Source organism: Chlamydotis macqueenii, chromosome 1 (genome assembly GCF_036417535.1).
Source record: "Chlamydotis macqueenii isolate bChlMac1 chromosome 1, bChlMac1.mat, whole genome shotgun sequence".
NCBI lineage: Eukaryota > Metazoa > Chordata > Aves > Otidiformes > Otididae > Chlamydotis > Chlamydotis macqueenii.
Genome location: NC_141556.1, coordinates 102,863,602 through 102,887,441, shown reverse-complemented (window position 1 = coordinate 102,887,441; position 23,840 = coordinate 102,863,602). Strand labels below are relative to the sequence as shown.

Sequence of the window (23,840 nt, the reverse complement as noted above, 5' to 3'; positions counted from 1 at the left end):
AGTCTTCGTTCTCAGCAGAATAGCCATATCTCTGATTCCTTTCCAAAACTGGAGCAAGTCTTGATAAAAGGACTTTTTCTGCTGAGAAAGGGATCATATGCTTTCACACAGGCAAGTGTTTCAAAAGAACTTTGCTGATCTGGGACATCAGAACCATCTGCGGTTCATGCTCTTCCTTTAATATTGAACCAAGATCCATAATTATCACACACGCATTTTTGCCAACTACAGCCATATCAGAATCAAAGAGTAAGTTAACGTAGTGATACTATTCTACAAGTAAACAGTTGCTAAGTTAGTCACTTCAGTAACTTGGTACAAGTTGAGAGAAAGAAGAGGCATCATAGACACATTTTTTCAGATACAATTTAAAGGTTAAGCCAGACAAGTCCTCTGAATAGGGACCTAATGAGATCCACAGACTCATCTCAGGAGACTTGATGTTGTATGAGCAAAGGGGAGGCTGCTCAACATCACTTCCATAAGCGACAGCTGAGTCTCCCAGAAGGCTACAGACACTTACACATGGATCCTGGCTACCTCGTTTACCAATTAAACATCCCAATTAACTTATAAAGAGATTATCCATATGAATTCTCACTGAAATTAATGTGGCCAAATGTCTTGCCTGGCTTTGTAGAATTGAATCCTCATTTACACGTCGCTAAGCTCTCCCTCGCCTTGTCCTGTCCCATCCCTGGAAATGGCATGTTTTACCCTAGCTGTATAAAGTGACAATGGCATTAAGGGGTTAAGAAAGAAATTGTTAAGCATGATGTAAAAATAGAGTTTGAACTAATCCAAAATAAACAGAATGCCTTTTTAAACAGTGAAAACAACATTAGTCTATTTTTTTCAATACTGATTCACACACAGACAACAAAGAGAACACAGATTCAACTAAAATTAAATTAGATTCAAAACTGCTTCCAGAGTCGGTGCTGAAAACAAAGCATGCACAAGGGTCTACTACACTTCACTCTCACAAGGCATAAACAGGGTCTGCAATAAACTGCTTGATGCTGGTATGAAAAAAACGAGATAGCCCATTTTTTATAACACTTCAGGGCCCAATGCAATATAAAATATATCTGGCTTTCTGGCAGTATATGCTTTGGGGGCAGATTCTAGTGACTTTGAGTTTTATATACACTTTTGCAATACAGGGACTGGACATATTTTTTGCTGGATTGGACCATTAAGTAGCTATAGCTATTCTCAAAGGACAGCGTAAGTGACAAGCATGCTGAACACCAGTGAAACTATAAATCATTGACAAAAAGACTGAGATGAGAATCCTTGATCTGAGATTTCCAGTGTTAAGAGATATTTTTGTATCCCTTTTATTCTTAAAAGAAACATGGACATTTCTAAAAATATTAAAATTACTTTGTCTACATGCAGATGCAAGAATACCATCACAACTCCACTAAATAAATATTTGCTTCTTCTCACATCTATCAAAAGACTAAATAATAAATGTTTTAAAGTATTGCAAAGTCATCATAAGTTAAAAAAAAATTCTTGCCTTCTTAAGTGATGAAGAATATAATGCACTTTATTTAGAATAAAATATGTTCAAGTACTTCCACTTTATCAAACTTCTAAAAAAATCCCCTCCATAGATATAACTACAAAAATACTAAAAAAACCACCCATTATATAGAATTGCATATATTAAGGATGCACCTTTTCAGTTACATAAGGCCCTGTCCTTGGTTTCCTTCTTTATTCTGTTTCTAAAGAGTCTCATTCATTAGTACAAAATCTTCACTATCCCACTTATGTTGATAATTTATAGCTCTGCTTCTCTACTCCAGACTTCTTTCTATTTGAATTTAAATGTCAGCCTTTTTGTCCATCATTAGCTTATAAATATTCAGCTCCATAGGGCAGCGCTTCCAACTTTCTCCCTTTCCTCATCAATACGATCACCACCACCTTCACCTCCATTATTGACGGTGGTCAGCTGAGCGTCATCTCCAGATTCTCATTGTTTTAGCTGTACAAAAAAATCTTACTACTTCCTCTTGCAGAGCAGCTCTGCCAGACCAGCCTTTCCTACCAAATCACAAAGCTGAAGCTTCAGACCAGCCACTCATTACTCTGGTGCAAGATGAGCGCAACATCTTTCTTCACATCCCTGGTGAATCCAAGCTGGCTCCTTCAAAACGTTTTGCAAAAGGCCACCTTCTTAGTTCATTACTTCAATCACATGGTCATTTTTATTGCCTCTTTCCAAGTGGTTCCTTCAGTTATTCACCACAAAGAGTGCATCTCTATTCAAGGCCTTCCTTGGCGTACCCTAATCTCTGTACCAGCTCACGTTCACAGTCCACATTGATTCCTTCCTTCAGTTCTCATTAACTCGAGCTTTCAGCAACAAGCTATTAATTTCACTTCTGACAACCATCTTTTGCCTTCTCCTAACCTACTCATCACTGTTGGAAGGACTTCTTCACAAACTGACACAAAGGTTTTTTTCAAATGCTTAACGTGTTTTCACCTTGACACCTATGCACAGACAGTACGCAAGGAAACTTCTAGTTTCTTTGCAATGTTCAGTCGTTGATATCCACATATTATTTTTTATTATATTGTGACAATATGTCCTCTCGGGGATGGAGTAGTTTTGTTTTACCTTTATAGCATTCCTAGCCCAAAGCAGTCATATTCCTAGATAATAATGTAACACAAAAAATCAACAGTAATAACCTTAAACTGAATTTCCTAGGTTTCTAATGCATTCTTTTAGAACAACTAATTGTGGCGTGTTTTACTTGGAAAAAAAAAAATGTACGTGTTCTCAAACCTGAACCTATTTAACACAGGTCCTGATGCATTAAATCTCGATGTGCAGTGAATTCCAGATAAGTGAAATATAACAACTTTACCATTAATGCAGCATTTTGCCTAGGCAACTTACATATAGGAAGTACAAACAATAAGAGCATTAAGAAAAAGGTCTTATTTTTAGGATCAATAGATTTGAGTTAAAGGCAAATTATATGAAAACAAGTTACTGAGGCAATATTCAATCAAAATGTCTACTATCAGCTATAAACATACAAGACCCTCTAACTACCCAGGGTAATAAGTCTTGTATATTATTGCTGGGAATTCCTTCAAAGCCCAAACCATTTTTAGTTTGCAAAGCTCTCCAATTTATTTTCCACGATTGGGAGGAATCCACTGCTAAACTAAAAATACAGTTTTACCTCCCATTATCTCTGCACATAAAGAGTCACGGAGCTTCGGGCTAGAATTAACATGAGATAGGCTATTATGACTGTAAGAACATTTAGCAGTCCCTGTTGACTTTGTGGCTTGTAAGAATAAATATCCTCCCCATAATCGCTCTTTTTTCTAAACTTGATGCCTTGAGGAGTTCTTGATGCTTGTGATAAAATGCTAACAGTATTTACCTATTTTGTTGCTAGCCTGGATTTCCTTTTCTCCTTGGGCAAAGTCATTTAAAGATACAATATTTGCAAGCAAATGCTTTTAAAAATATAACCCTTGATTTCATGAACGCCCTACAGAAATATGATGTCCTACTGTACTTGATTACTGAAGCAAAACTAAATCTGCTTGTACAAAGTAATGGCACTATTTTATAATAAAGTGTTAGTTCCTTCGCCAAGGAAGAACCTTGCAATCGGATGTGAAGGTTATAAAAGATGTAGTCCCCAACTCAAAAGTATCTTATTATCATCAATCAAGGTAATAATTAAAACTAGATTTCTGTAAGGAGAGGTTAGGCATTTAGAGCATTTTACAAAGTACTGAACATCATGCACATACTAAATGGTGCAAAGTACTTAGACTTTATTAAGAAGATGCTGAAAGTGACTGAAACTAAGGTGCAATCTTGCATACATAAGTATCTTCCTTTGATATGCTGTTTCTATGGAACAGAAGAAAAACTTACTTGCCTAGTTACTCACATATATTAAGGGTGGCTGGGTTTTTTGTTTTGTTTGTTTACCCCCTTCCCCCCCCATAACTGTTTGCAAATACACGCAGGAGTAAAAAATTAAGAAAACAACCTTTAAATGTTCAGAGTTCCAGTTCACTAAAAGCTCTTCAGCAAACCCTACAGTAACATTTCATATTTAAAGACACTACAGTTTTTATTTAACTCATTCTTGCTGTTTTTTACTTACCTGGAATAAAACGTAGTGGATTATCAGGCAAAACATGTACATGCTAGTTGTGACTCCCCCTTTCCTCCTATGAATAAGGTATTTTTCAGATCTCATGAGCTTTCCACAAAAGTTGCTGGAAAGTTGTCTAATCTGCAAGGTGAGATAGGCTGTATAAAACACTTTTTATACTTGAACACATAAATAAGGGATTTACTTTTGAACAAAGCAGAGAATATGAATTTCAGAACCATGATACCAGAGGGAACTTTCAACTTCTTACAGCTGCACCATTTTCACTGCTCTTCTCCATTCTCTTTAACCTCACCTCTAGGGTCATCTTCATTTATTCCTACTGTTTCTAACTCTTTATTCCTCATCACAAATTTCCACACATGCCTTTTGTGATGGCCACCGGTCCTTCCCTGCCCCTTTCTGCTTCACCTTCTCCCCAGCATCTCGCATCCTGTGCCCAGTGCATTGCCATCACCTCTCCACCCCGGAGAGCCCACTCCAACTTCCAACTACTGTTACTAACAAATGCAATTAGAGATAACATCATGACACACAGGCAGACTTCAGCAGGGCTATACGTTCAAGCAGTCATAGCATTCAGCCTGTGCCACAGCAGATTCTTACTCAGGTGTTGAGATGAACTGCAGCCAGAGCTTCTACTGAGTCCACAACTCTCTCCCTGCCTTTTCCTTTCTGTCCCCTTCTAATTCAGCCTACCTTCAAACGACAAGGGACAAGGTCACAGAGCCTGCACAGTACAATCTCACGAACTCTTAGACGTGGAAGTGCTGTGTCATTTGGCTTCAGTGGAGCTCTTCCAGGATAAAGTAAAGCATTAGCAAGTCCTTGCAGGATTTGGAAGATGGCCAGTTGCTGAGGCCCCAAAGACACTACTCCCCATAACCTTATTTTACACGTTAACTGCTGTGCATTTCATGTAACAATGCATTTATAACAGTCTTTGATCATTTATCTCATTCACTTACCCACTTCGTTCCTTACTATACATGGCCTCATTTAATTTCCTTATATCTGCAGATGAGAAATTAGACAGGCCCAGAATAGATCAAACAGAGTACTGAATTTGGGTCATTATCCACAAAGCATCCCAAGACAGTCTGCCTTAGCTTGTCAGCTAAAGTTCACTTGCAGTGTTTCCCTCACCCTAGAAAGAGAGATGAGAAAGACTAATAACTTTAATTAGACCAGCTGATACAGACAGAAAGCTTGAAAAGATTCAAAGCATGACCTTGAGAGTTTCTTCAAGGCTCACATGCCTGAAAACTCACCTTTTCTTCTTTTTCCTGCAAATTCATCAGAAAAGTATTTTTGCAACTCAGCCACTAACTCTACTATTCTAACAACCTGTACCTGAAAGAGGTGATTTGCAATGGTCTCTTCACAGCAGCCGTTTCATCTGAGCACCTGAACATGTTTATCTTCAAGCAGACTGAACTCAGTCACCTGGTTTAAATTAACAATATGCTTAAATGGGCCAATGCTGGAGTAGCTTATGTATGTCTTTAAAAACAACCATCACCTTTTTCTAAGTGCAACTCTGAAATGGAGACCAGCTTTCCCACAACTAATCTGCATTTCTTATCCAAATTCATTTTTCACACTTTGATTTGAAGGTGCTCACTTTCAAATCATTACAGGACACTGTTATCATCCTTCTGAACCAGTTTTTGTGTTCCACTTTACTCAATATCCCACAAACAGAAAATTCACAGTCCCTGCTTCTGTTTGCTACAGATATTTGCATACAGTCACTAAGGAAATGTTATTTATTCCATATGGTTGATTTTTAAAGTTTGTCTATAGGATAAAGGACTAAAGATATTCTTTTTACATTTAGATTTGCAAATAGATCCTGAAACAGGACATTGAGAATCTAAAGGAAACAATGAAGTTTAAGTGTTATTCTTTTAAAAGCAAAATTCAAGGGCTCCTCTTATCCTTGCTGCCGAAAAGACTCAAATCAAGTATACAACAGCATCCCGGTATTCAGGCTTATAGCACAAAAAAGTAAGTCTTAGCAAGCAGTAGCTCAGATGTACTTTATTTATTGCAATCATGAAGCCTACTATGGACATCTTTGTTTACCTCATCAGAAGTAAACGTTCATGAAGAAACATTGTGGAAAAATGCTCTTCTGGTCTCATAGCCAATTAGTGCAATTTAAGTGTCCCCCATAGTTAAGCTGCCCAGCCTCTCTCTCAAGGAAAGCGGGGAACTGAATCTGAATTTAAAGCGCTCTCCTCCCCTTCATCTGTGCGTTCTCAAAGCCAAGATTTCAGTTTTGCTTACTAACTCATCTCTGACTGATCTGACCTAACAGGCAGTACGGAGATGCAGGAATAAATGTGTAAAGGGTATTTTATTCAACTTATCTCATAGTGAATCGCTAAACTTACATAGTATCTATGTCATTACACATGATCTGGATTTCAGCCTAGCACAATTGGTGAAACATAAGTAAAAGGCCACGTGGAAAACAATGCAAACTCACTATTTGCAATAAAATCAGTATTTTCAGAAAATCAAGAAATACTGGGACCAAATACATAGTTTGTACTGTGTCCACATTCATCTTTACAGTGCTATTATAATATTCTAATAGATTGTTTTTCCATGCAAGGTTATAAAAGTGTGGTTTATTAGGGTACTGCCACCATAAACTTAGAATTCTTCCTCAGGTTAAATTTATAGCCAGCTATCAAAATGCGATACTACATTCCAATCACTTGTTTTTCCTTGCAAATTAACATAAACCCTCCAACACTTTAAAGTAAGAGTAGGTGTATTTAGCTACTATGCAAACCAATAGCTCTGTATTTTTTACTATAGCTCTTTTTTTCATTTTCTAAGGTCACGATGTGTATGTTGGGAATTGCCAGTGACGAAACCACTGCTACATTTTAAACTACCTTATTAAAAATTAAGGATTGCAATTAGACGCTGAAAACCAATAAACTTATTATTCCTTTTTCCATACTCTTACATCTTGTGCACCACGGTAGCCGTGACACTCAGACAAAGGCTCATCTGCAAAAATTAACGCCTTCCCAGCTCCCCAGGCCCGGCAATGGCTCAGGATGCGGCTTCGAGACTGGGAAGCTCCTTCCCAAAATCCCACCCTGGACTCGCAAATGCTGCTGGAGGCCTGTGCCCAACCCACACCTCGACACGGGGTTGGGTTGGACTAGGCGACCTTTAAAGGTCCCTTCCAAGCCAAACCATTCTATGGTTCTACAGCCCAGCGCTTTGCCTACCACAGGCGGAATCCACGCGTGCTTGGTTTCACCGCCTAAGCCCGAATCCCTCCGGCTGCCCACCCGTGAAGTTGTGCGGGAACTGACCCTGAAGAGCACCGCATCGCTGAATTTAATTTAATAATCTGAAATATATACCCGAACTATTTAGCGGTGCACGGAGAGGGAGGCCACGCCGGCCCAGCCCGCCCGCACACCGCCACCCCGGGGGGGCGGGAGGACCCCCTCCCGCCCCACCCACCCCGGAACGGTCCCGCGGCTCGGCGTGATCAAACCCACGCCCGGAGAGAAACCCAGTGGGGAGGTTCTGCCGCTGCCCCGTCCCACAGCGAGGAGAAACACAGTCCCGCAGCTCCTCCAGGGACGAGCGTAGCCCGTGAACCCGTACCCTCAGCGGCCGCCCGCCTCCAGTCCACGGCGGGGTAGGCGGGGGCAGTGGGGCGGCGGGGCCCGGCCCGGCCCGCCCCTCGCTGGCGGGGAGGCGGAGCCCGGCGGGTCTCCGCGGTCTGGACGCTTCCTGGTCACCTGAGGAAGAAGCAGGAGCCCGCGGAGGCGGCTCAGGCGGTGAGGGGCTCCAGCTGCTCCGCGTCTGGCTGCCGCCATGGCCTCGCTCTTCAAGAAGAAGACAGTGGACGGTGAGTGGGGCGCGGAGCGGCCGGCGCCCACGGGAGGGCCCCGCCGCCCCCTCTCGCAGCCCGGAGGCAGCTGCCCCCAGCCCTCGTAGGGTCCCGGGCGCGGAGAGGGGTAAAGTGGGAGACCGGGGCTGGTGGCGGTGCCTGTGGGGCGGCCTCGGGCCTGGTGTCCCGGCGGAGCGGGAGCTCGCAGGGAGAGGAGGAGGCCAGGGCCCGCGCGGGGTGACTCACCGGCGGCGCTCGGGCCGGGCCGGGCCGACCCCCTGGGACTGCGAGACGCGGGGGGGGATGGGTCCCTTCCTGGGGGCGGCCGGGCCGGTCTGGGGCGAGGTGTGCTGGGAGTCGGGGGTGAGGGAGGAGGAACAGGAACAAGGTCTCCCCTGGGCAGCGAAGGAACGGAGCAGGCCCACAGAGAGCGGCTGGAGCAGCTGCCCAGCCGCCGCTGGCCGCCCGTGGCTTTGTACGCGAGTCTTAAAACAAGCTGGCCGTGATGGTTTTTGTAGTCAGTCTGTTGACAAAAGCGCATAAACTTCGCACAGAAATAGCGTTCTCCAAAGTAAAGCCAAAAAAGACCGCTTACCTGGCAGCAGTCCTATGGGTGACAGTTCAGCCCTCCAAAACGGTGTGCCCCACACGTGGCTGTGGGGCAGAGGCTGGGTGGGGGTTGGCAAGCCCCAGAGCTGGTTGTCTGGCATGTTGTGTGCCCTGCGTCAAATCAACTGGGTTCTCTTTCAAAAATGGCACGCCAAAAATGACGCTGTGCATCAACCAATTGTGTGTCACCGGGGGAGAATACGTATGTTTCCCACTTGTCTCTTCCCATTTTTGGTGCCACACCACCAAGAGGGGAGGAGATGACATTAAGCTTCCATGACTAAGGCAGACTGTAGGAGCTAGGTCAAGCCCTGCTGGATGTCTCTTGTCCAACCTGTTCTCAGAAGTGGAGGCACTTCCTCCTTACCCTGGTGTACAAGGCAGAGATGTGACACACAGGAGTGGCCATCAGATAAAGGCCATCTCAGGAACACCCCATCTTCTTCTGTCTGCTGGAGTAAAGCTGGAATTTGTGTCAGTTATCACAGAGAAACAAGAACCAAGTTCTCATCTTGGCCTTCACTTGCAAAAACAAACTAAAGGGCCTGTAACTGCAGATAGCTGATTTTGTTTTATTGCTGTCCTTAGTTTGAGCCACTATGTGAGATTAGAAACAACAGAGACAAGCACTGTGCTCACCCTTGTTGTCTCCTGACTTAAGTACAGTTCTTGTTTCTTCTTGTCTTGAAGTTACTACTTCACAAGCTTTCTACGCTAAGGGAAGGGGTTTTTTTTAATAGTTATTGTAGCTAGAAAAGACGATCTTGTACATAGCTGTTAAGCTTTTTCTTTCACTTTCACGAGTACAGCTGAGAAAGTGATAAATGTTTGTCTACCTTCAAAGTTACTTGCCTGTAGCATTATTTTCAGAGTAGTTTTCACTGCTGCTTTGCTGATGTGAAGAATACAGTGTTATGTTCTGTGTTATTTTTCAGCTCTTCATTATTGTCCATTGACAAGTCTACATCTCCTGCAGATGCTTTTTGTGTAGTTCTCAGAGCAGCAGTATCACTGTAAAAACAGGTCTCTTCCCAATTTCTTTGGAATGTGTATTTATTTGGCCAAAAACAATCGGTGGGAGGGGGTAGTGTATATACACTCTTTAAAATGCCATGGAAGGCTTGAGGTTTTTCTGATTCAAACCTATTAATGTTGAAATAATTTCAGCAATGGATGTTTTACAGTATTTCTGATTGTGGGAATGAAGAATGTGAATGCTTCTTTCTGTTTATGGAGAAATTGTTGCAAGCCTTAAAAAATGAAAAGGGTGGCTGCAGTTTCTACCATTTATCCTTCATGCCTTTATTTCTGTTAGTAACTCTGCCTATTTGTATTGATCTTCATGAGCTTCAGACTTTGTAAGTACAATAGCAGTCCCCTGCCATGATGTTACTTCTGTGGATTAGAAGAAAGATCTCTAAACAAAGTTTATGTGACAGTCTGCTGCTTTTAAACTCCCATGCAAAGTTTTTCTAATGTCATGTAGATGCTTACATTGGCAGTAGATGAATCTCTTCCTAAAAGTACTAATCTCTTTTCTATATAAAGGTCAGAGGATGCTGAGTCAGATGCAGGCCTCTCTACCATTGTTCAGGTGAATCACACCTAAGCATGTGCTGTAAATTCTAACAAAAGTTAATTACCACTGGTATGGTTGATGCTTATACTCTAAATAATAGTTGCTTTTAGTAAGTGGGTGTTACCAGTAAATAACTTTTCAGTAGTACAGTGGACATCCTATGAAGGATGATATGTTTCACCTGACAGACAGTGTTCAAGCTTCTGCTGGTTACATCAGCTGTCAGGAAACTTGAATTTGCTATAAAGGCCTCCACTTTCATACTTAAGTATCCTTAGGCATCTGCTAATTGAATAAGTTTGAAAATCTTTGCTTTATAGCCTGACTTGAAGTTGGGCTGTACAAATGCGGTACATTTGCAGAGGAGGGCAATCTCCATCAAACCAGAATAAGGACAGGGAAGAGCAGGATCCAGGACTTATATCTAGAAGTATCTTCATGGTTTTCATGGACTTGGAAACTCCTTAACTGCTCTGAGATCTTGTAAGGTTTCTTCAGCTGTTGCAGTTAGACCTGACTTGTTGAAAAGGCATGGGCTCACAGTGAATAGGTTACTGCTGAGTTAGAGTTGAAATTTGAAGGAAACTGTGTGTACTTAACTCTTACTGTGTTGTTAAGGCTCTTGCTATGGTGCAAACGAACATTAATAGGTAAAATAGGCTTTTTGTTATGGGACATGGCTTATGCTGTTGAAATGTGTTCAAGTTGTATACATGAAATTGTATTTTGCTAGTATTTCATGTATTTGAAATGCTGACAATTCTTCTGATAGCTGGCTTCATTCTGAACAAAGGGAGGCTGTCAAACATACTGCATGTCTGCAGAACGGTAAGCAGACAAAATGTTTATGTAGTATTGAAAACTTTTCCCAGCTATAAATATTTTCTTTCCAGATATAATAAAGGAGCAAAATCGAGAGTTAAGAGGTACACAGAGGGCTATAACCAGAGATAGAGCAGCGCTTGAAAAACAGGAAAAACAACTGGTAAGTAGAGCAGGGAAACTTTACTCTTTAAAAACAAACACGCACCCCCAATATAACAGAAAACTTGCGAAGTGCTAAAGATAGAACTCAATGTATAATAATTGAACACTAAAAAAAGTTGTCTTCCCCTCTTTGATTTTTTTAGTTACGAGAATTGTGTTGGAAAAAATCTACTATCTAAAAGTGGTTCTTAGTCTTTAACATAGGAGAAGCCTGAAACAATGTGTTTGAATTAAATAACCGCATTCCTTTTTCCCTTCCATTCTTAGCATTCTCTATCCTTCGTAAGGTTTTTTTCTAACAGGCTCGTAAGTTGGTGGTCTTGTAGTGGAAAAACTACAAGTGTCAGTGCTATCATATGTTACCATGGCTCTTCAGTGGGAGGGAGTACTTGAAAAAAACATAGAATATCCTGAATATGCCATAGGGTTATTTTCATTCATATAGAACATCCCTAAAACTAGCTAATAGTAGTAAAACTATCTGCCTAAATCAAGATTTATTTAACACTTAATGTGTGTGAGCTGTCAAGTATTGAGTAGATGGATGCGGCACCTGTGTGTCAGTATAATTGGATAAATGGATGACAGATGGTGGGGTTTGATGCAGGAAGACATGCTCAGACTATGGGAAAAGCTATGCAAATCCAGCCACTTGTTTCAGTAGCTACAGAGGTGTTGTTTCATGGCAGCAGGTCACATGAATACCAAGAGCTGGGAATAATAAACTGAAAGAGATCAGAGAAATTGTTTCTGGAAGCCTTGAACATGTAAGATATAACAGGTTACTCATAGATAAGGCATTTTTTAGTATGAAATATTCTGACTCTGGAAGTAACCTTAATTTTAGTGAATACTCATGTTGAATTTTTTGTTACTTACTACAGTAAATTGTTTCAGAAGTGTTGGATTTCTGAGGAGAAGAAAAAAGGAGAAGTGAAGTATGTATTTTAAAAAGTTTAAATTTGCTGTTAGGATGAGAGAATCAATGGACAATAAATACTGATTTTCAGAATCAGAGCAGATGAAAAAGGATCAAGGACTTGTCAGTCCATCTCGGAACATTTTGTTATGTACTTTCTTCAGAAAGACTTTTTTTTTTTTTTTTTTTTTCCCTTAACTATGAGGTACTATTCTGAGAAAACATAGTTATATTAATTCTATGTATAAAAATACCTTAAAGTATGCAGACAGTTCTGTTTCAGTTCAGTAACCTCATATGACTATATGAATTTTGATTTTTTGGTTTGATTTTTTTTTTTTTCCAGAGGAACATAGCTGACTTGAATAATCTTACCCCAAGCATCTCAAAAGCAAATAATGTATTGCAGCTTTCTGCCTAATTTATTCTTAATTAATAATAAAATAATCTATATATAAAGTTTGATTTCTGCAGCTGGATTATCTGCAGTGATTTAGCAGTTGTTGGTGTTGGTTTGTACTTTGCTTTGAAAATCAGGTTAAAAAAGCTACTTTAGGTACTGGAAGATTGCTATAAGGTCTCCCCGGAGCCTCCTCCAGGCTGAGTAGCCCCACTCTCTCAGCCTGTCCTCACAGGAGAGGTGCTCCAGCCCTCTGATCATCTTCTTGACCCTCCTCTGCACTCGTTCCCACAGGTCCACGTCCTTCTTATGTTGGGGGCTCCAGAGCTGAATGCAGTACTGCAGGTGGAGTCTCAGAGGGGCAGAGCAGAGGGGCAGAATTGCCTCCCTTGGCCTCTAATGTTTGAATAGCCTCATGCTCTTGATCTTAAAAGCAGCAGCATTTCAGAAATTATGGATTTACAGAGAAGGTCTTGTGCCAGTGCCACCTCTATAGTAAACTTAACCATGGTCTTTCCTAGTTGTAAAGCTAATGCAATGGGTCAGTTTACACTTGCCTTTAAACCTGACTGTTGCATATCCTGGTGACCAGTATTTACCTTTTCGGAGCAACATATCTTCTTATAAGTGGAGTTTTCTGGACTACCAGTGCACATAAAGTGAAGCAACTGTATTCCTTTAGCAGGTATAGCCTCCTGAAGAATCACAGGAAACAGCTGGTCTTTAAAGGCTGCTTTTACTTAGTGGTAAAAATCAAAATGTACAACTGGCCATATACAAAGCACTGAGATGCTATAGCAAGCCCTCCTTAAAAAAGGCTGAAAAGGAAAAATTAGTTTAAAAGTTTATATTACCAAGTCACACATCAGAAGGCATAGTTGGAAAAGTCTCAGCTGACAAGATTATTTGCGCCAAACTTTTTCCTAGTACCTCTGGGCTAAATAGTTTGCTGTTTCTCCTTGAACTGATAGATTGGGATTTGGTTTTTTTTTTTTTTTTTGTAAGCCCAAAGTGTTTAAACACATGTTGTTGTAGACAAATTATACTGCTTTTATTGTGTGCTAAGTTAAGTCCAGCTAAATTATGTGGGCAAACAGCCTATAATTATTGCTCATCTAACTTCTTCCCCAAAAAGGTTACGAGACTTTCTTGAGGCTGAAAAAGTGTTAAGAAGAACCTGTGAACTACCTGTTTCTTCCACGGGCAATGTGGCTTGATTCCCTGTGATTGCAAGAAATTAAAGATTATTAGAGTCATGGCACTAATAGTTGGCTGGCCGTAATAGTTTCTTCACTTTTGGGATTGTTTTCTTGATGTGTTACTCCCTATCCAGATAAGCAACTGAATGTGCATGTATAAGAGAATGTGATGTTATGCAGAAGTTGATGCCTTCTAGGGATCTGTGTGCTACTACACTATAATTCACTTCTGTTGTGTTTTTTTTCTTCTGTTCAAATCATAACAGCATTGCATTTATTCTACTAAATAGCCTTGGTAGAAAAGCAAGGATGCCTTTAGATGTCTTTAAAAAAATCAAGAGGATAGTTAACTTTTGGAATTTAATTATTAGTGTTAAGGCTTAATTATAGTCTTTGTTTAAATGAAAATTCTGTAGAATTAATCTTGTACCTTTTTTAACAGGAACTGGAAATAAAGAAAATGGCTAAGACTGGTAACAAAGAAGCCTGTAAGGTGCTAGCAAAACAGCTTGTACAATTGCGGAAGCAGAAAAATCGAACATATGCTGTTAGCTCTAAAGTCACTTCTATGTCGACTCAAACAAAGGTCATGAACTCTCAGATGAAGATGGCAGGAGCTATGTCAACTACAGCAAAAGTAAGGCATTACAAGACATTCTTTTGCATTAAAATGCAGCATATGGGTGCAAAAGTTAAGTTGTGTTATTTTGTTTAAGATAATTGAAGGGTTAAAACTGATTGCTTAACACCCCAAATGGTGTTGAGGATACAGTAGGGAAATGTAATTTGATTCATACTGTGATTTTTTTTTTTTTTTTTTTTTTTTTTTTCTAGTTAGTCCATCCAGTTAGCACCTAACTAAGTGTATTTTCCTGGGTAGACATCTGTCAAATGTTTGCATGATAAAAGTAAACTCTAATGCCAGTGGAAGAACTCTTTCCACACTGGAAGAACATCAAAAAAAACCCAAACCATGCCTCTACAGTGTCTTGCCTGCATATCTCGTCACAAGCAGTTTTTATTGGAAAAAGTAGGGCATGCTATGCCTAGAAATCAAGGCAGTGTGTCACAGTAGCTTTACAGCTTGCGCAAAAAGTAGGTTATTGCTTTGGATCTTAAGTTTCTAAGGAAACCCAGTCTGGAATGCCCTGTCATTCTCACTCTCTGTGCTCTAAGGAAACTGTATTGTATTAAGTTTTTTCACGGATCTCATAACTGAGATTTTTCACTCTTTCATCCAAGTTAGTTGTGAACTTTCCCCTATTTCTCTGAATTGATAAATAGGGAGTTTGCTTTTGGCAAACAGGACTGTTCAGCTTGAGGTGTAGGAAACAAAATTAGCGCACGTCATTGTAAACAAGGTGTGCTTTTATCACAGTCCAAGTTAAATCCAGTTATGTGCCAGTTAAACACAGTAATGCAACACAACTTAGTGCAGAAAGTAATTACCACTAAGGCTTTGCTGTCAAATATCTTTTAGAAACAGTATGTTGGCAGATATCAGCCGTTCAGTGACACAGAGTTGTGGCTCTGCAGTAAACTTTCCATCCTCCATGAATAACCCACGAAGGGCAGGCTTGTCTGACTGTACAACTGATCAAATTAAACAGCTTACTCAGTATTCCTACAGTAGTGTTGCATGTGAGCAAGTTGGTCTTGCTTTTTAATTATTGCATAGTGGACTTTTTTTAATCCATGGATTACATTTCTCAAAACCAAAGTGTCACTAAGCTAATTATGAAGATTAAGTCAGTAGAAAAAACAATTATATAAAAAACCCCAAAACTAATCAGCATCCAGAAAAGCTATGTTTTTTGAAACACAGCAGGTACTTCTATGCACTGGTTTGTGTAATATTATTGGAGAGGAAAGTGTTAAATTATTTTGGTCACTTTTAAAGCAAATATTTTGCCTTATCAACATGGGAAGCTTAAAAAATAAAGTATTCAGTTATTCATTTTGAAGCTTAGAATCTGTTCTTAATCTCACACAACCATCAGTGAAAAATATGTGGAATCAGTTGCCTCAAAAAGCAAGACAAATACATGAATGAAAGGCCTTCAAAGTATTTTCTGTATACTTTTTAGCACATATGGCACTAATTCTGGACATAGTAAAGTCCAATTAGTAGTTACCTGTTTCTTTTAATTGTGCATGTGACCTTTATTTTCTGGAGATATAAACTCTGAATCAGTTTAGTGAAAGTATTGTTGATGTCCATATATAACTCTTGTAAAAGAATTCTAAAGAACTGACACCTAAGTCCAGAACAACTTTTAAAATTCAAATAATGTGAATATGAACACAATCTTTGAAATTCAAGTAATGTTAGAAGCATAGTACATTATCACTTGAAACAAGCTCAGACAGGAAGGCAGAAGAGCTTCTACAAAGCCAGTAGCAGCTGTAGTAGCTTGATATCGTCCCTTTTAATTAACCAACTCTTTTATCTTCTTAAAGATGCTTAGACTTTCTGTTTGAATTGCTCGTGTCTATATTTAGGTTTTGACATCCCATGAGAGATACAGTAGCTTGCTTCTCAGGAAAGAAGAAAGTATTAAATACTGGTGCCTGCAAAGGCAGTGCTGCATACTTGTAGTAAACCAGGTGAAGTTTATTACACTGTCACAGAAAGATCTTTGCCCATTACAAAGGTTCACCCTAAGCTAATATGTACTTCCTGAAAACTTTGATACTTGCTTTTCAGAGAAAAGTAGGTTTTCCATTACATTATAACATAAAGAAACAATTTCAATTTATTGCCTGTCCTCTAGTGGTGGTTGAAATAAATGTTCCTTACTGAACAAAAAACCTGCAGCCATTTGCCTCTTTAAAGTGAGTAGTCTGCAATTTAGGAAATATAGTCCCGTTCTTTTCATTTAGATCAGGCAGATTTTTCCTAATATAAGACCAGGAGAAGGGTTGTGGCGCAAGAAAGAAGCATGTGTTTAAAAGTATATCTATTAGGGTGGTAGATAGCAGTATTTCTTACTAGGTGCAGACTGTACTTTTGATCTGTTGTGTATCTGTAGTTCTCATGGGACGTAGAGACACAAAGAAAGTGCAATTTGTACTGAAGGTTTTTTTATTGGAAAAGTTTTATTCCTTCTTAATGTATATATTGGTATGTACTAATGTCTCATTGTACAATTAAGGGTTTTTTCAATATTAATAGACAATGCAAGCAGTTAATAAGAAAATGGATCCACAGAAGACGCTACAAACTATGCAGAATTTCCAGAAGGAAAACATGAAAATGGAAATGACTGAAGAAATGAGTAAGTTCTGCATGCAAGGAACAACTTGCTGCAGCCCACAGTGCTCTTGGAAGGGTAGAACCAGTCTAGTGATACTAATTCTTGAGGTTTTATTTCTATGATTAATGAAATTAACAGCAAAATTGAAGAGCAAACAAAACAATGCAAATCTGAGCAGAGAAGCTGAGCCTTAGGCTTTTTAGTAGCTCTAGATATTAAATCCAGAATCCATTTCTTCCCATCCTCATGCAAAACACCCATCATACTTCTAGAAAGAAGGTACTGGAAGGGAAGGTGGTTTGAGATGAGTTTAAAACCTTGTTGGAATAACTGGTAGGGGTACTTGAATAATTGCTGTTTCTGTAGCTGATCATTCTGCATGTGCTTTTTCTTCTGGGACTGGACACATCGTTTAGCTGTTGTTAATAATCTTAGCTTTACTTACCTGGTGGTATGGGGTGGTTTTGTCTCCTTATTTTAAGCCTCAAATAACTTCTTGCAGGGTGGCAGTTGTTCCCAATTGCATCTGTCCACTGTCACCTACATAATACCAAACTTCCTTGTGTAACTAGCATTGTCTTCTTCCTGTTCTAATCTCTGTGACTGTGTTGGGTGTAGTAAGTAGCTTGGACTCAAAACAATATTGCTGAGCAAGATGTGAACACCTCAACTGCATGGAACTGTATTGTTGCAATTGAGAAATTAGCTGAGTAGTTAATAATTTTGCAACTTACTTGAAGGAGGAAGAGAAAAGAGATTTTTGTGAAACTGTATAAGATGTTTTCAAGAAATATTAAAATCTAGTAGGGGGAGACAGAGCCCTCTAACTGAACTATTGTGGTGATACCAAACATTTTTATGAAAGTGGTCATGCCTTACCCTGTGTTGCTCCAGTTGTGCTCACAGGCTTTGCAAGGCAGGTAAGAAAGCCTCTCCAATATAAACGTGCTTTGTGTTAGTATCTTGTACAGTGGTATTACTACTACATTCTGGGAGGGTAGAAAAATGGTGCGAGGTTATTTTAGTAACCTTTTTGCTTAATGCAGCGTGGATTTTTATTTTTTTTTTCTTTTTTCTAAGTTAGTGATACCCTGGATGATATTTTTGATGCTTCTGATGAAGAGGAAGAAAGCCAAGATATTGTTAACCAAGTGCTTGATGAGATAGGAATTGAAATCTCTGGGAAGGTATGGCTATTTTTACCCAGTTCATGTGCTGCTTAATTTCCTTTTTAAAAACAGTTTATTCTAGCAGCCTTTTATAGTCTTATTCTAGAAGTCAGCTTGTCTGATGTGTTATTTTGACTGAAAAAGACTTCTGTCTTCTCCTAGATGGCCAAAGCTCCATCAGCTGCCAGAGGCTTACCATCTGCATCAACATCAAAAGCTGCTACCATATCAGATGAAGAGATTGAACGACAGCTCAAAGCTTTGGGAGTTGATTAGCTTGATAGCAATATACAATCTGCCTTCTAGTTATTTAACTGCAGACAGATGTAAAAAGTGCAAATACTCTTTCAATGCAACTGGTGTCTAGGAAAACTCTGAAGCTTCAGAAATGACAACTTCAAGTTGGTACTGGAGGAAGGAGAAGGGGAGAATACTTTAAATCAATTTACAGGGAGAGGTACACTTGGTGTGTCCATTGCATCAAGTCCTTTTGAGCAGTGGACCAACTAGGAATGTAGTTCTCATGATAAATTAGTTTATACCTGATCTGAATCCGTCCTCTGAATTAAAAGTTTTCTTCTATCTCAGTTCTATCTTTAGAATTGGCTATTTGCGTGGCTGGTGATGATGCTTCCTAGGACAGCACCTGTATAATATGTATAATTTTTAGAAAACTATCACTGTAGAAAAATTCTTAGCCTGTCATTTTAGCACAACTGAAACTTAACCTTTGCTCTTAGTTGGAACCTGTTTTTTTTTTAAATGAGAAAAAAAAAATAGCCTGGAAAGGCTAGCAAATTTAGACAGAAAGAAAAAGCATTTTATGTATTTCTTTCAAGTCTCTGTAGTAACTTTGAGTTGATTAAATAATAGCTGGCTATACTTTTTACCAAAAGAGAAGGATGGATACAGTCCTTGTGCTGTTAATTTTACTGGAAGAGGTTTTAAATTTGTTAGTGAACTTTGCATGAAAGGCACTGATAGAACTCTAATGTACTGTAACATAGCTGGTTTCAATGGAATTGCTGTGCCTTTATGTATATAAATCTTGTACCTTTGTGATTTTTTTCAGAATGAGTCTTTGAAAGGTGAGTAAACTTGTAATTAACGCAGCTTCACAAAACACTGTAGCAAGACCTCTGTGTACACTTGATGGGACTCAGTGCTGAAGTTCAGAAATGCAACTTGTGCACTTGCAAAAAGCACTATTGCCTGAAACAACATTTGTATATATTTTACAGTATTTCTTAGTGGAAAATAACTGTGCATAATTGTATTGTTTACTAAGATGCAATTGATCACATTGATAAGCTAAATGTAAATTTTAGTTTTGAGAACAAATTTGGATGATACCTGATAATTACTTGTCTATACACTAGAATAAAAGTGTTCTGGTTATGTGAAGGTTTTTCTATGGTCTCTGAACTGCATCAGCATGATTTTAGCTTTAAGTAGGATGCATTGAGCTAACGAAAGAAGAACTGTTGATATTTTAAATAGATGACAAAGTCTGAGAATGTAGTTCCCAGTTATGACTTCCCAGATGGCGTGAAGTTCCTCAGCCCTTACTCTGCTGGAGATTATTTGCCCCTCAGTTTTGCTGATTTAGTGGGGCTGTCCATTGAACAGGAACACCAAAATAATCTTGGCTTTAAAAACAGAGAAGCAAAATACCTCCCAAGAGAGAAACTAGGATAACCATGAGGGGACAAACTTCACAAAGAGACTTTGCTGCTAGAGAAAGTGTAGCAGGAAACCACAACCTCTATGAATCTACTATTGTCGCACCATCTGATTTTCAGAATTGAAGTCAGCAGAGAAAGAAAAAACATAAGTGATCCTTCAGCTGTTTTTTTTTTTTGCATAGAAATGCAGATGTTCTTTCTCTTTGAAGGAAGTAATGGACAAACTATGAATCTGTGAGGTAGTGGGTAGGAGTGTATAAGTTTATATATTGCATATATCTGATATGAGGTGAATTTTTTTTTTTACAAGTTATTTTGTAAAAATCTAATAAAAGGCTTTTTATTCCACAATGACTTTGTCCTCTGTAGGATTAGTCTTACAGGTGTGTCTCTTAGTGGGCTTTCTTTGGAATCCTATTCATTGTGATAAATTTTCATTTGACCCAAGCTATCAAGTAGCATAATACGTGCTTTTTGGTATCAGTAAGACTGCTGAACTAGGGCTACTGTCAATGTCTATCTACTGTTTCTGTTAATAGTAATGTTTTAAGTCCTGCAGCTCTAATCTGCATAAAAATCTTTCAGTAGCAGGCTTGCTTATATTTATTTCAATTATAGTTAGTATGTTGTAGCTCTATCTAACAAAATTGCATGCCCTACTTAGAACAAATTCCTTTTAAATCACTCTTAGTGAACTAAAACAAGACTACTCCATTCAATCCTTAAACTCCTTTATCCTCGCTGACACCTTAATAGCAACTCAATCTGAGAGTCCTCTGTCCGAGAACAACAACGCAATTGTACTTGCACCTAAGAATAGCTCTACTGGGGCAGACCAAGTTTCATCTCACGCAGAGTCCTACTCTACAAGTGCCCATAAGCAATGCCCAGGAAAATACAAGAAGATGATAAATGTAGGTGACACTTTCTCCCCTAATACTCTTCCAACTGCTAACTATTCTCTATTTGGAGCACTTCCAGAGCTGTTTGTAGGTTTCTCTCTATACAAAAGCTTTGATGAACCTGCTCATCTGCAAACTAGTCCATAGAAATAAACTTCTGCCACCCACATTTTTTCAGTAGAAGAGTTCCACTGATCTAATCCCCACCACATTAAGAACCACCACTTTTGTTTTTTCTTAAGCTTCTCTCCAGCTTCATGTGTTTGCTCCTAGTTCTTACCTTAGGCAAGATGATGAGCAGCCAGTCTCCATCCAGCCTTTAAATATAGCTAAAAATTCAGTAGATCTCTACAGCATTCAGTGCATACACAGTAAATCTAGAAGAGAATACCTTAAACGGTTACTCCTTTTACCTGTGAATATCAGCTTTGCCTGTAGAGGGGCCTTTCCTAGGTCTGTGGCATCCTTCAGATGAGGGGGACAGAATGCTGCACAGTACTTTGGAGACAGGTGAACCACAGATTTATAGGTTGTCATAGCATCTTGTTTTGTCCTCTATTCTAGTTTTAACACCGTGTCTAAAGTTACTATGGGAAAAGACCACTAGAAAAACCCACAAACATCTCAAAGAAAAATAGTGGAGCTCATGTTAGTCAAATGGCCAACTAAACGCTCACTTGCAGGTTTATAAAGCTACCCCCTCAGAAGGCTTATCTAGGGGTTTTTCCCCAATCAAGAGTGATTGATGACAATAACCCAGTGAATAAGTTGTTCCTACAGAAAAAAATGAATTGCCACTTTCACTAGGTCTAATGGCTGCAGCTACTGCACGTTAAATTGATTTTGTCCAGCTTTTCTTCTTTAAACAATTCTACTCTAACTTGTTAGTATTTCTGTGGCAACAGCTAGATGTGTTTTTAAATGGTGACTGCTTCCTTCATGTAGCCTTTTGTTATTCTTTTGCAAGAAAATGGAGTTATGTGTCACTTTTCATTTTATTTTGCTATGCTTCTGCAATTAGCCTTCACTTGTAAGACTTTTTGTAAGATTAGAAATCACAAAGTAATGGTAAGTCTTCTCTTAAATGAACTATTACAGCATGCTGAAATGTATCAGCACATCATCACGATACACAACTAAAAAAAAATTGTTACCAAAACAGAACTACAAACTATTGCCTAAAATACCAAATGTATAAGGATACTTTATTGCGAGGAGGGGGCAGGAGAGAGGGAGAAGTACAGGCTTATAGCATTTCTAGGAAGCCTTTTATAATTAAGAAAATAACTTAGAATATAAATATTTGTTATCTATCAGACAGTTTCAACATACATAACATTAGATCACATAACATCAAAGGTACACAAATGCACGCTATCAGGTTCATTGAGTGCTGATCTTCTCAACTGCATTTATCTTTTCATCCTTTTGGACAGCTCCTGATCTGTTGATAGACGTGATGGATAAAGGCTAAGGTTTGGTCTTTCTGCTGTAGTGGGTGAGCTATTCTAATGATGAGAACAACCTGAAGAGAGTACATAGCACAATTTCTCCCCTTCGAGTTATTAAATTGAAGGTTTCTTTTAAATTAAGGGGTTATAGCAAATGCATTCATCCACAGAAATGTATTTTTTTTAATCTAGGAACCTAATTTCCATAGCTGAATATGCATATGGCCACTGTAATAGGTATCAGAGATAATTTAAAGTACACTAGAGAGAGAGCACTTGACTTGTACACACTGCTTCTAAGTGGTCTTGAACATTAAACTCCTTTTGCTTTCTATGGGCCTATTATCTAGACATTTTCTAAATCATCAGTTCTGTTTTATGGAAAAATAAAATGTATCTGGCCGTTACTACTTGCATGTACTCAATTAATTTCAGTCCTGGGAAAACAGTCAAAAATACATATATGGTAATGGGCTATTCTAATAACAATGAGCAGGGCTGATGAGATGGCTGGATAATCTATCCCTGGTGAGTACCGCAGTCATTAATTCAGTTTCTTGGTGCTTGGCTTTCTGGTAGGTGGAGCTCTGGCACTGGGTTTTATTTTCCTGATTATCTCTCTAGGCCAGAGGATGAAAAATAAGGGATTATTTTCTATTAGTTGGGGGTAAGAGACTGGGAATGGGCAGTGCAATATATGCTTTGTGTGGACACTTATTTCAGAGCAGAAAGGCCTTCTTTTTTTTTAGCTTAACACTCTGTCATTGGTGTGTGTCCACACATGGATTTAATCAGGAAAAAAATACAATGCAGAGAAAGCCCGAAGTAATAAAATCCCTCATAATTATCTATTTTTTCCCCCTCAAGTCACAAAGTCTTAAGCTAAGTTGTATCCCCTTTTTTATACCTAAGCTTATCCAAACAAATCTTTAAGGCATATAATAAATTAGCAAGAATTACCTTTGATAACAAGCATTTAAAAAGTCACTTTTATATGGCACCTGTTTAAGGCAGTTGGGTGGTATGCGGAGACAGAGCACACAGTAGGAACAGTAGGTGTACGTAGGTGTACTCTGTAACCTTACCCTACCAGAAATAATGACAGCAATTACGGCACATATCTAATGGCTTTGTCCTGAACTTACACAAGGACTTTAGCTGAGATTATTCACTCAGAGGTGTATGGCTGTTGTGAGCTGGTACCTGAGTTTGAGCCATCCTTTGGAAAGGCAGTTCTTCAGCTAGCGTTCTTCTACCTGGCTCTCAGATCTAGTGGCAGTCCCACAAGATCTCATGGGTATATCCTATACTTGGCCATACCTAGATATTCAGCAGTGTCACCACTGCGTGTTTAAGGTCACTTATTCATCTTCGCTTCTTTGAAGGTCTAATTTCTGAACACTGATGCTCAGTTTGGTGAGCTCGGTGTTCACCGCTGGACATGGGACCCTGATACATGCCTAATGGCTTACAATCTTGCAAAGCTTAGCACAGTTAGCTGGTTAATGTGGAGGAGGGGTACAGCACGTGTGTGGACATGCAAAGGCAAAGTTATTTCAAAACTACAGCTGCTGGTATCAAGCTTTGTAACCTTTCTTCACACACAACGCAAAGGCTTTGTTTCCTGATTC

At 39.3% G+C, this 23,840-nt stretch overlaps 1 protein-coding gene across 1 annotated transcript; it reads left to right on the top strand.

The window, feature by feature from the left end:
• The first annotated feature begins 7,923 nt into the window (after positions 1-7,923).
• CHMP2B (charged multivesicular body protein 2B) lies at positions 7,924-19,569 on the top strand. Its single transcript, XM_086763652.1, has 6 exons — positions 7,924-8,070; positions 11,134-11,225; positions 14,188-14,382; positions 16,921-17,023; positions 18,083-18,189; positions 18,334-19,569. Exons 1-6 carry the CDS (start codon positions 8,037-8,039, stop codon positions 18,445-18,447), a joined length of 645 nt encoding a protein of 214 aa, XP_086619778.1. The 5' UTR covers positions 7,924-8,036; the 3' UTR covers positions 18,448-19,569.
• The last annotated feature ends 4,271 nt before the right edge of the window (positions 19,570-23,840 follow it).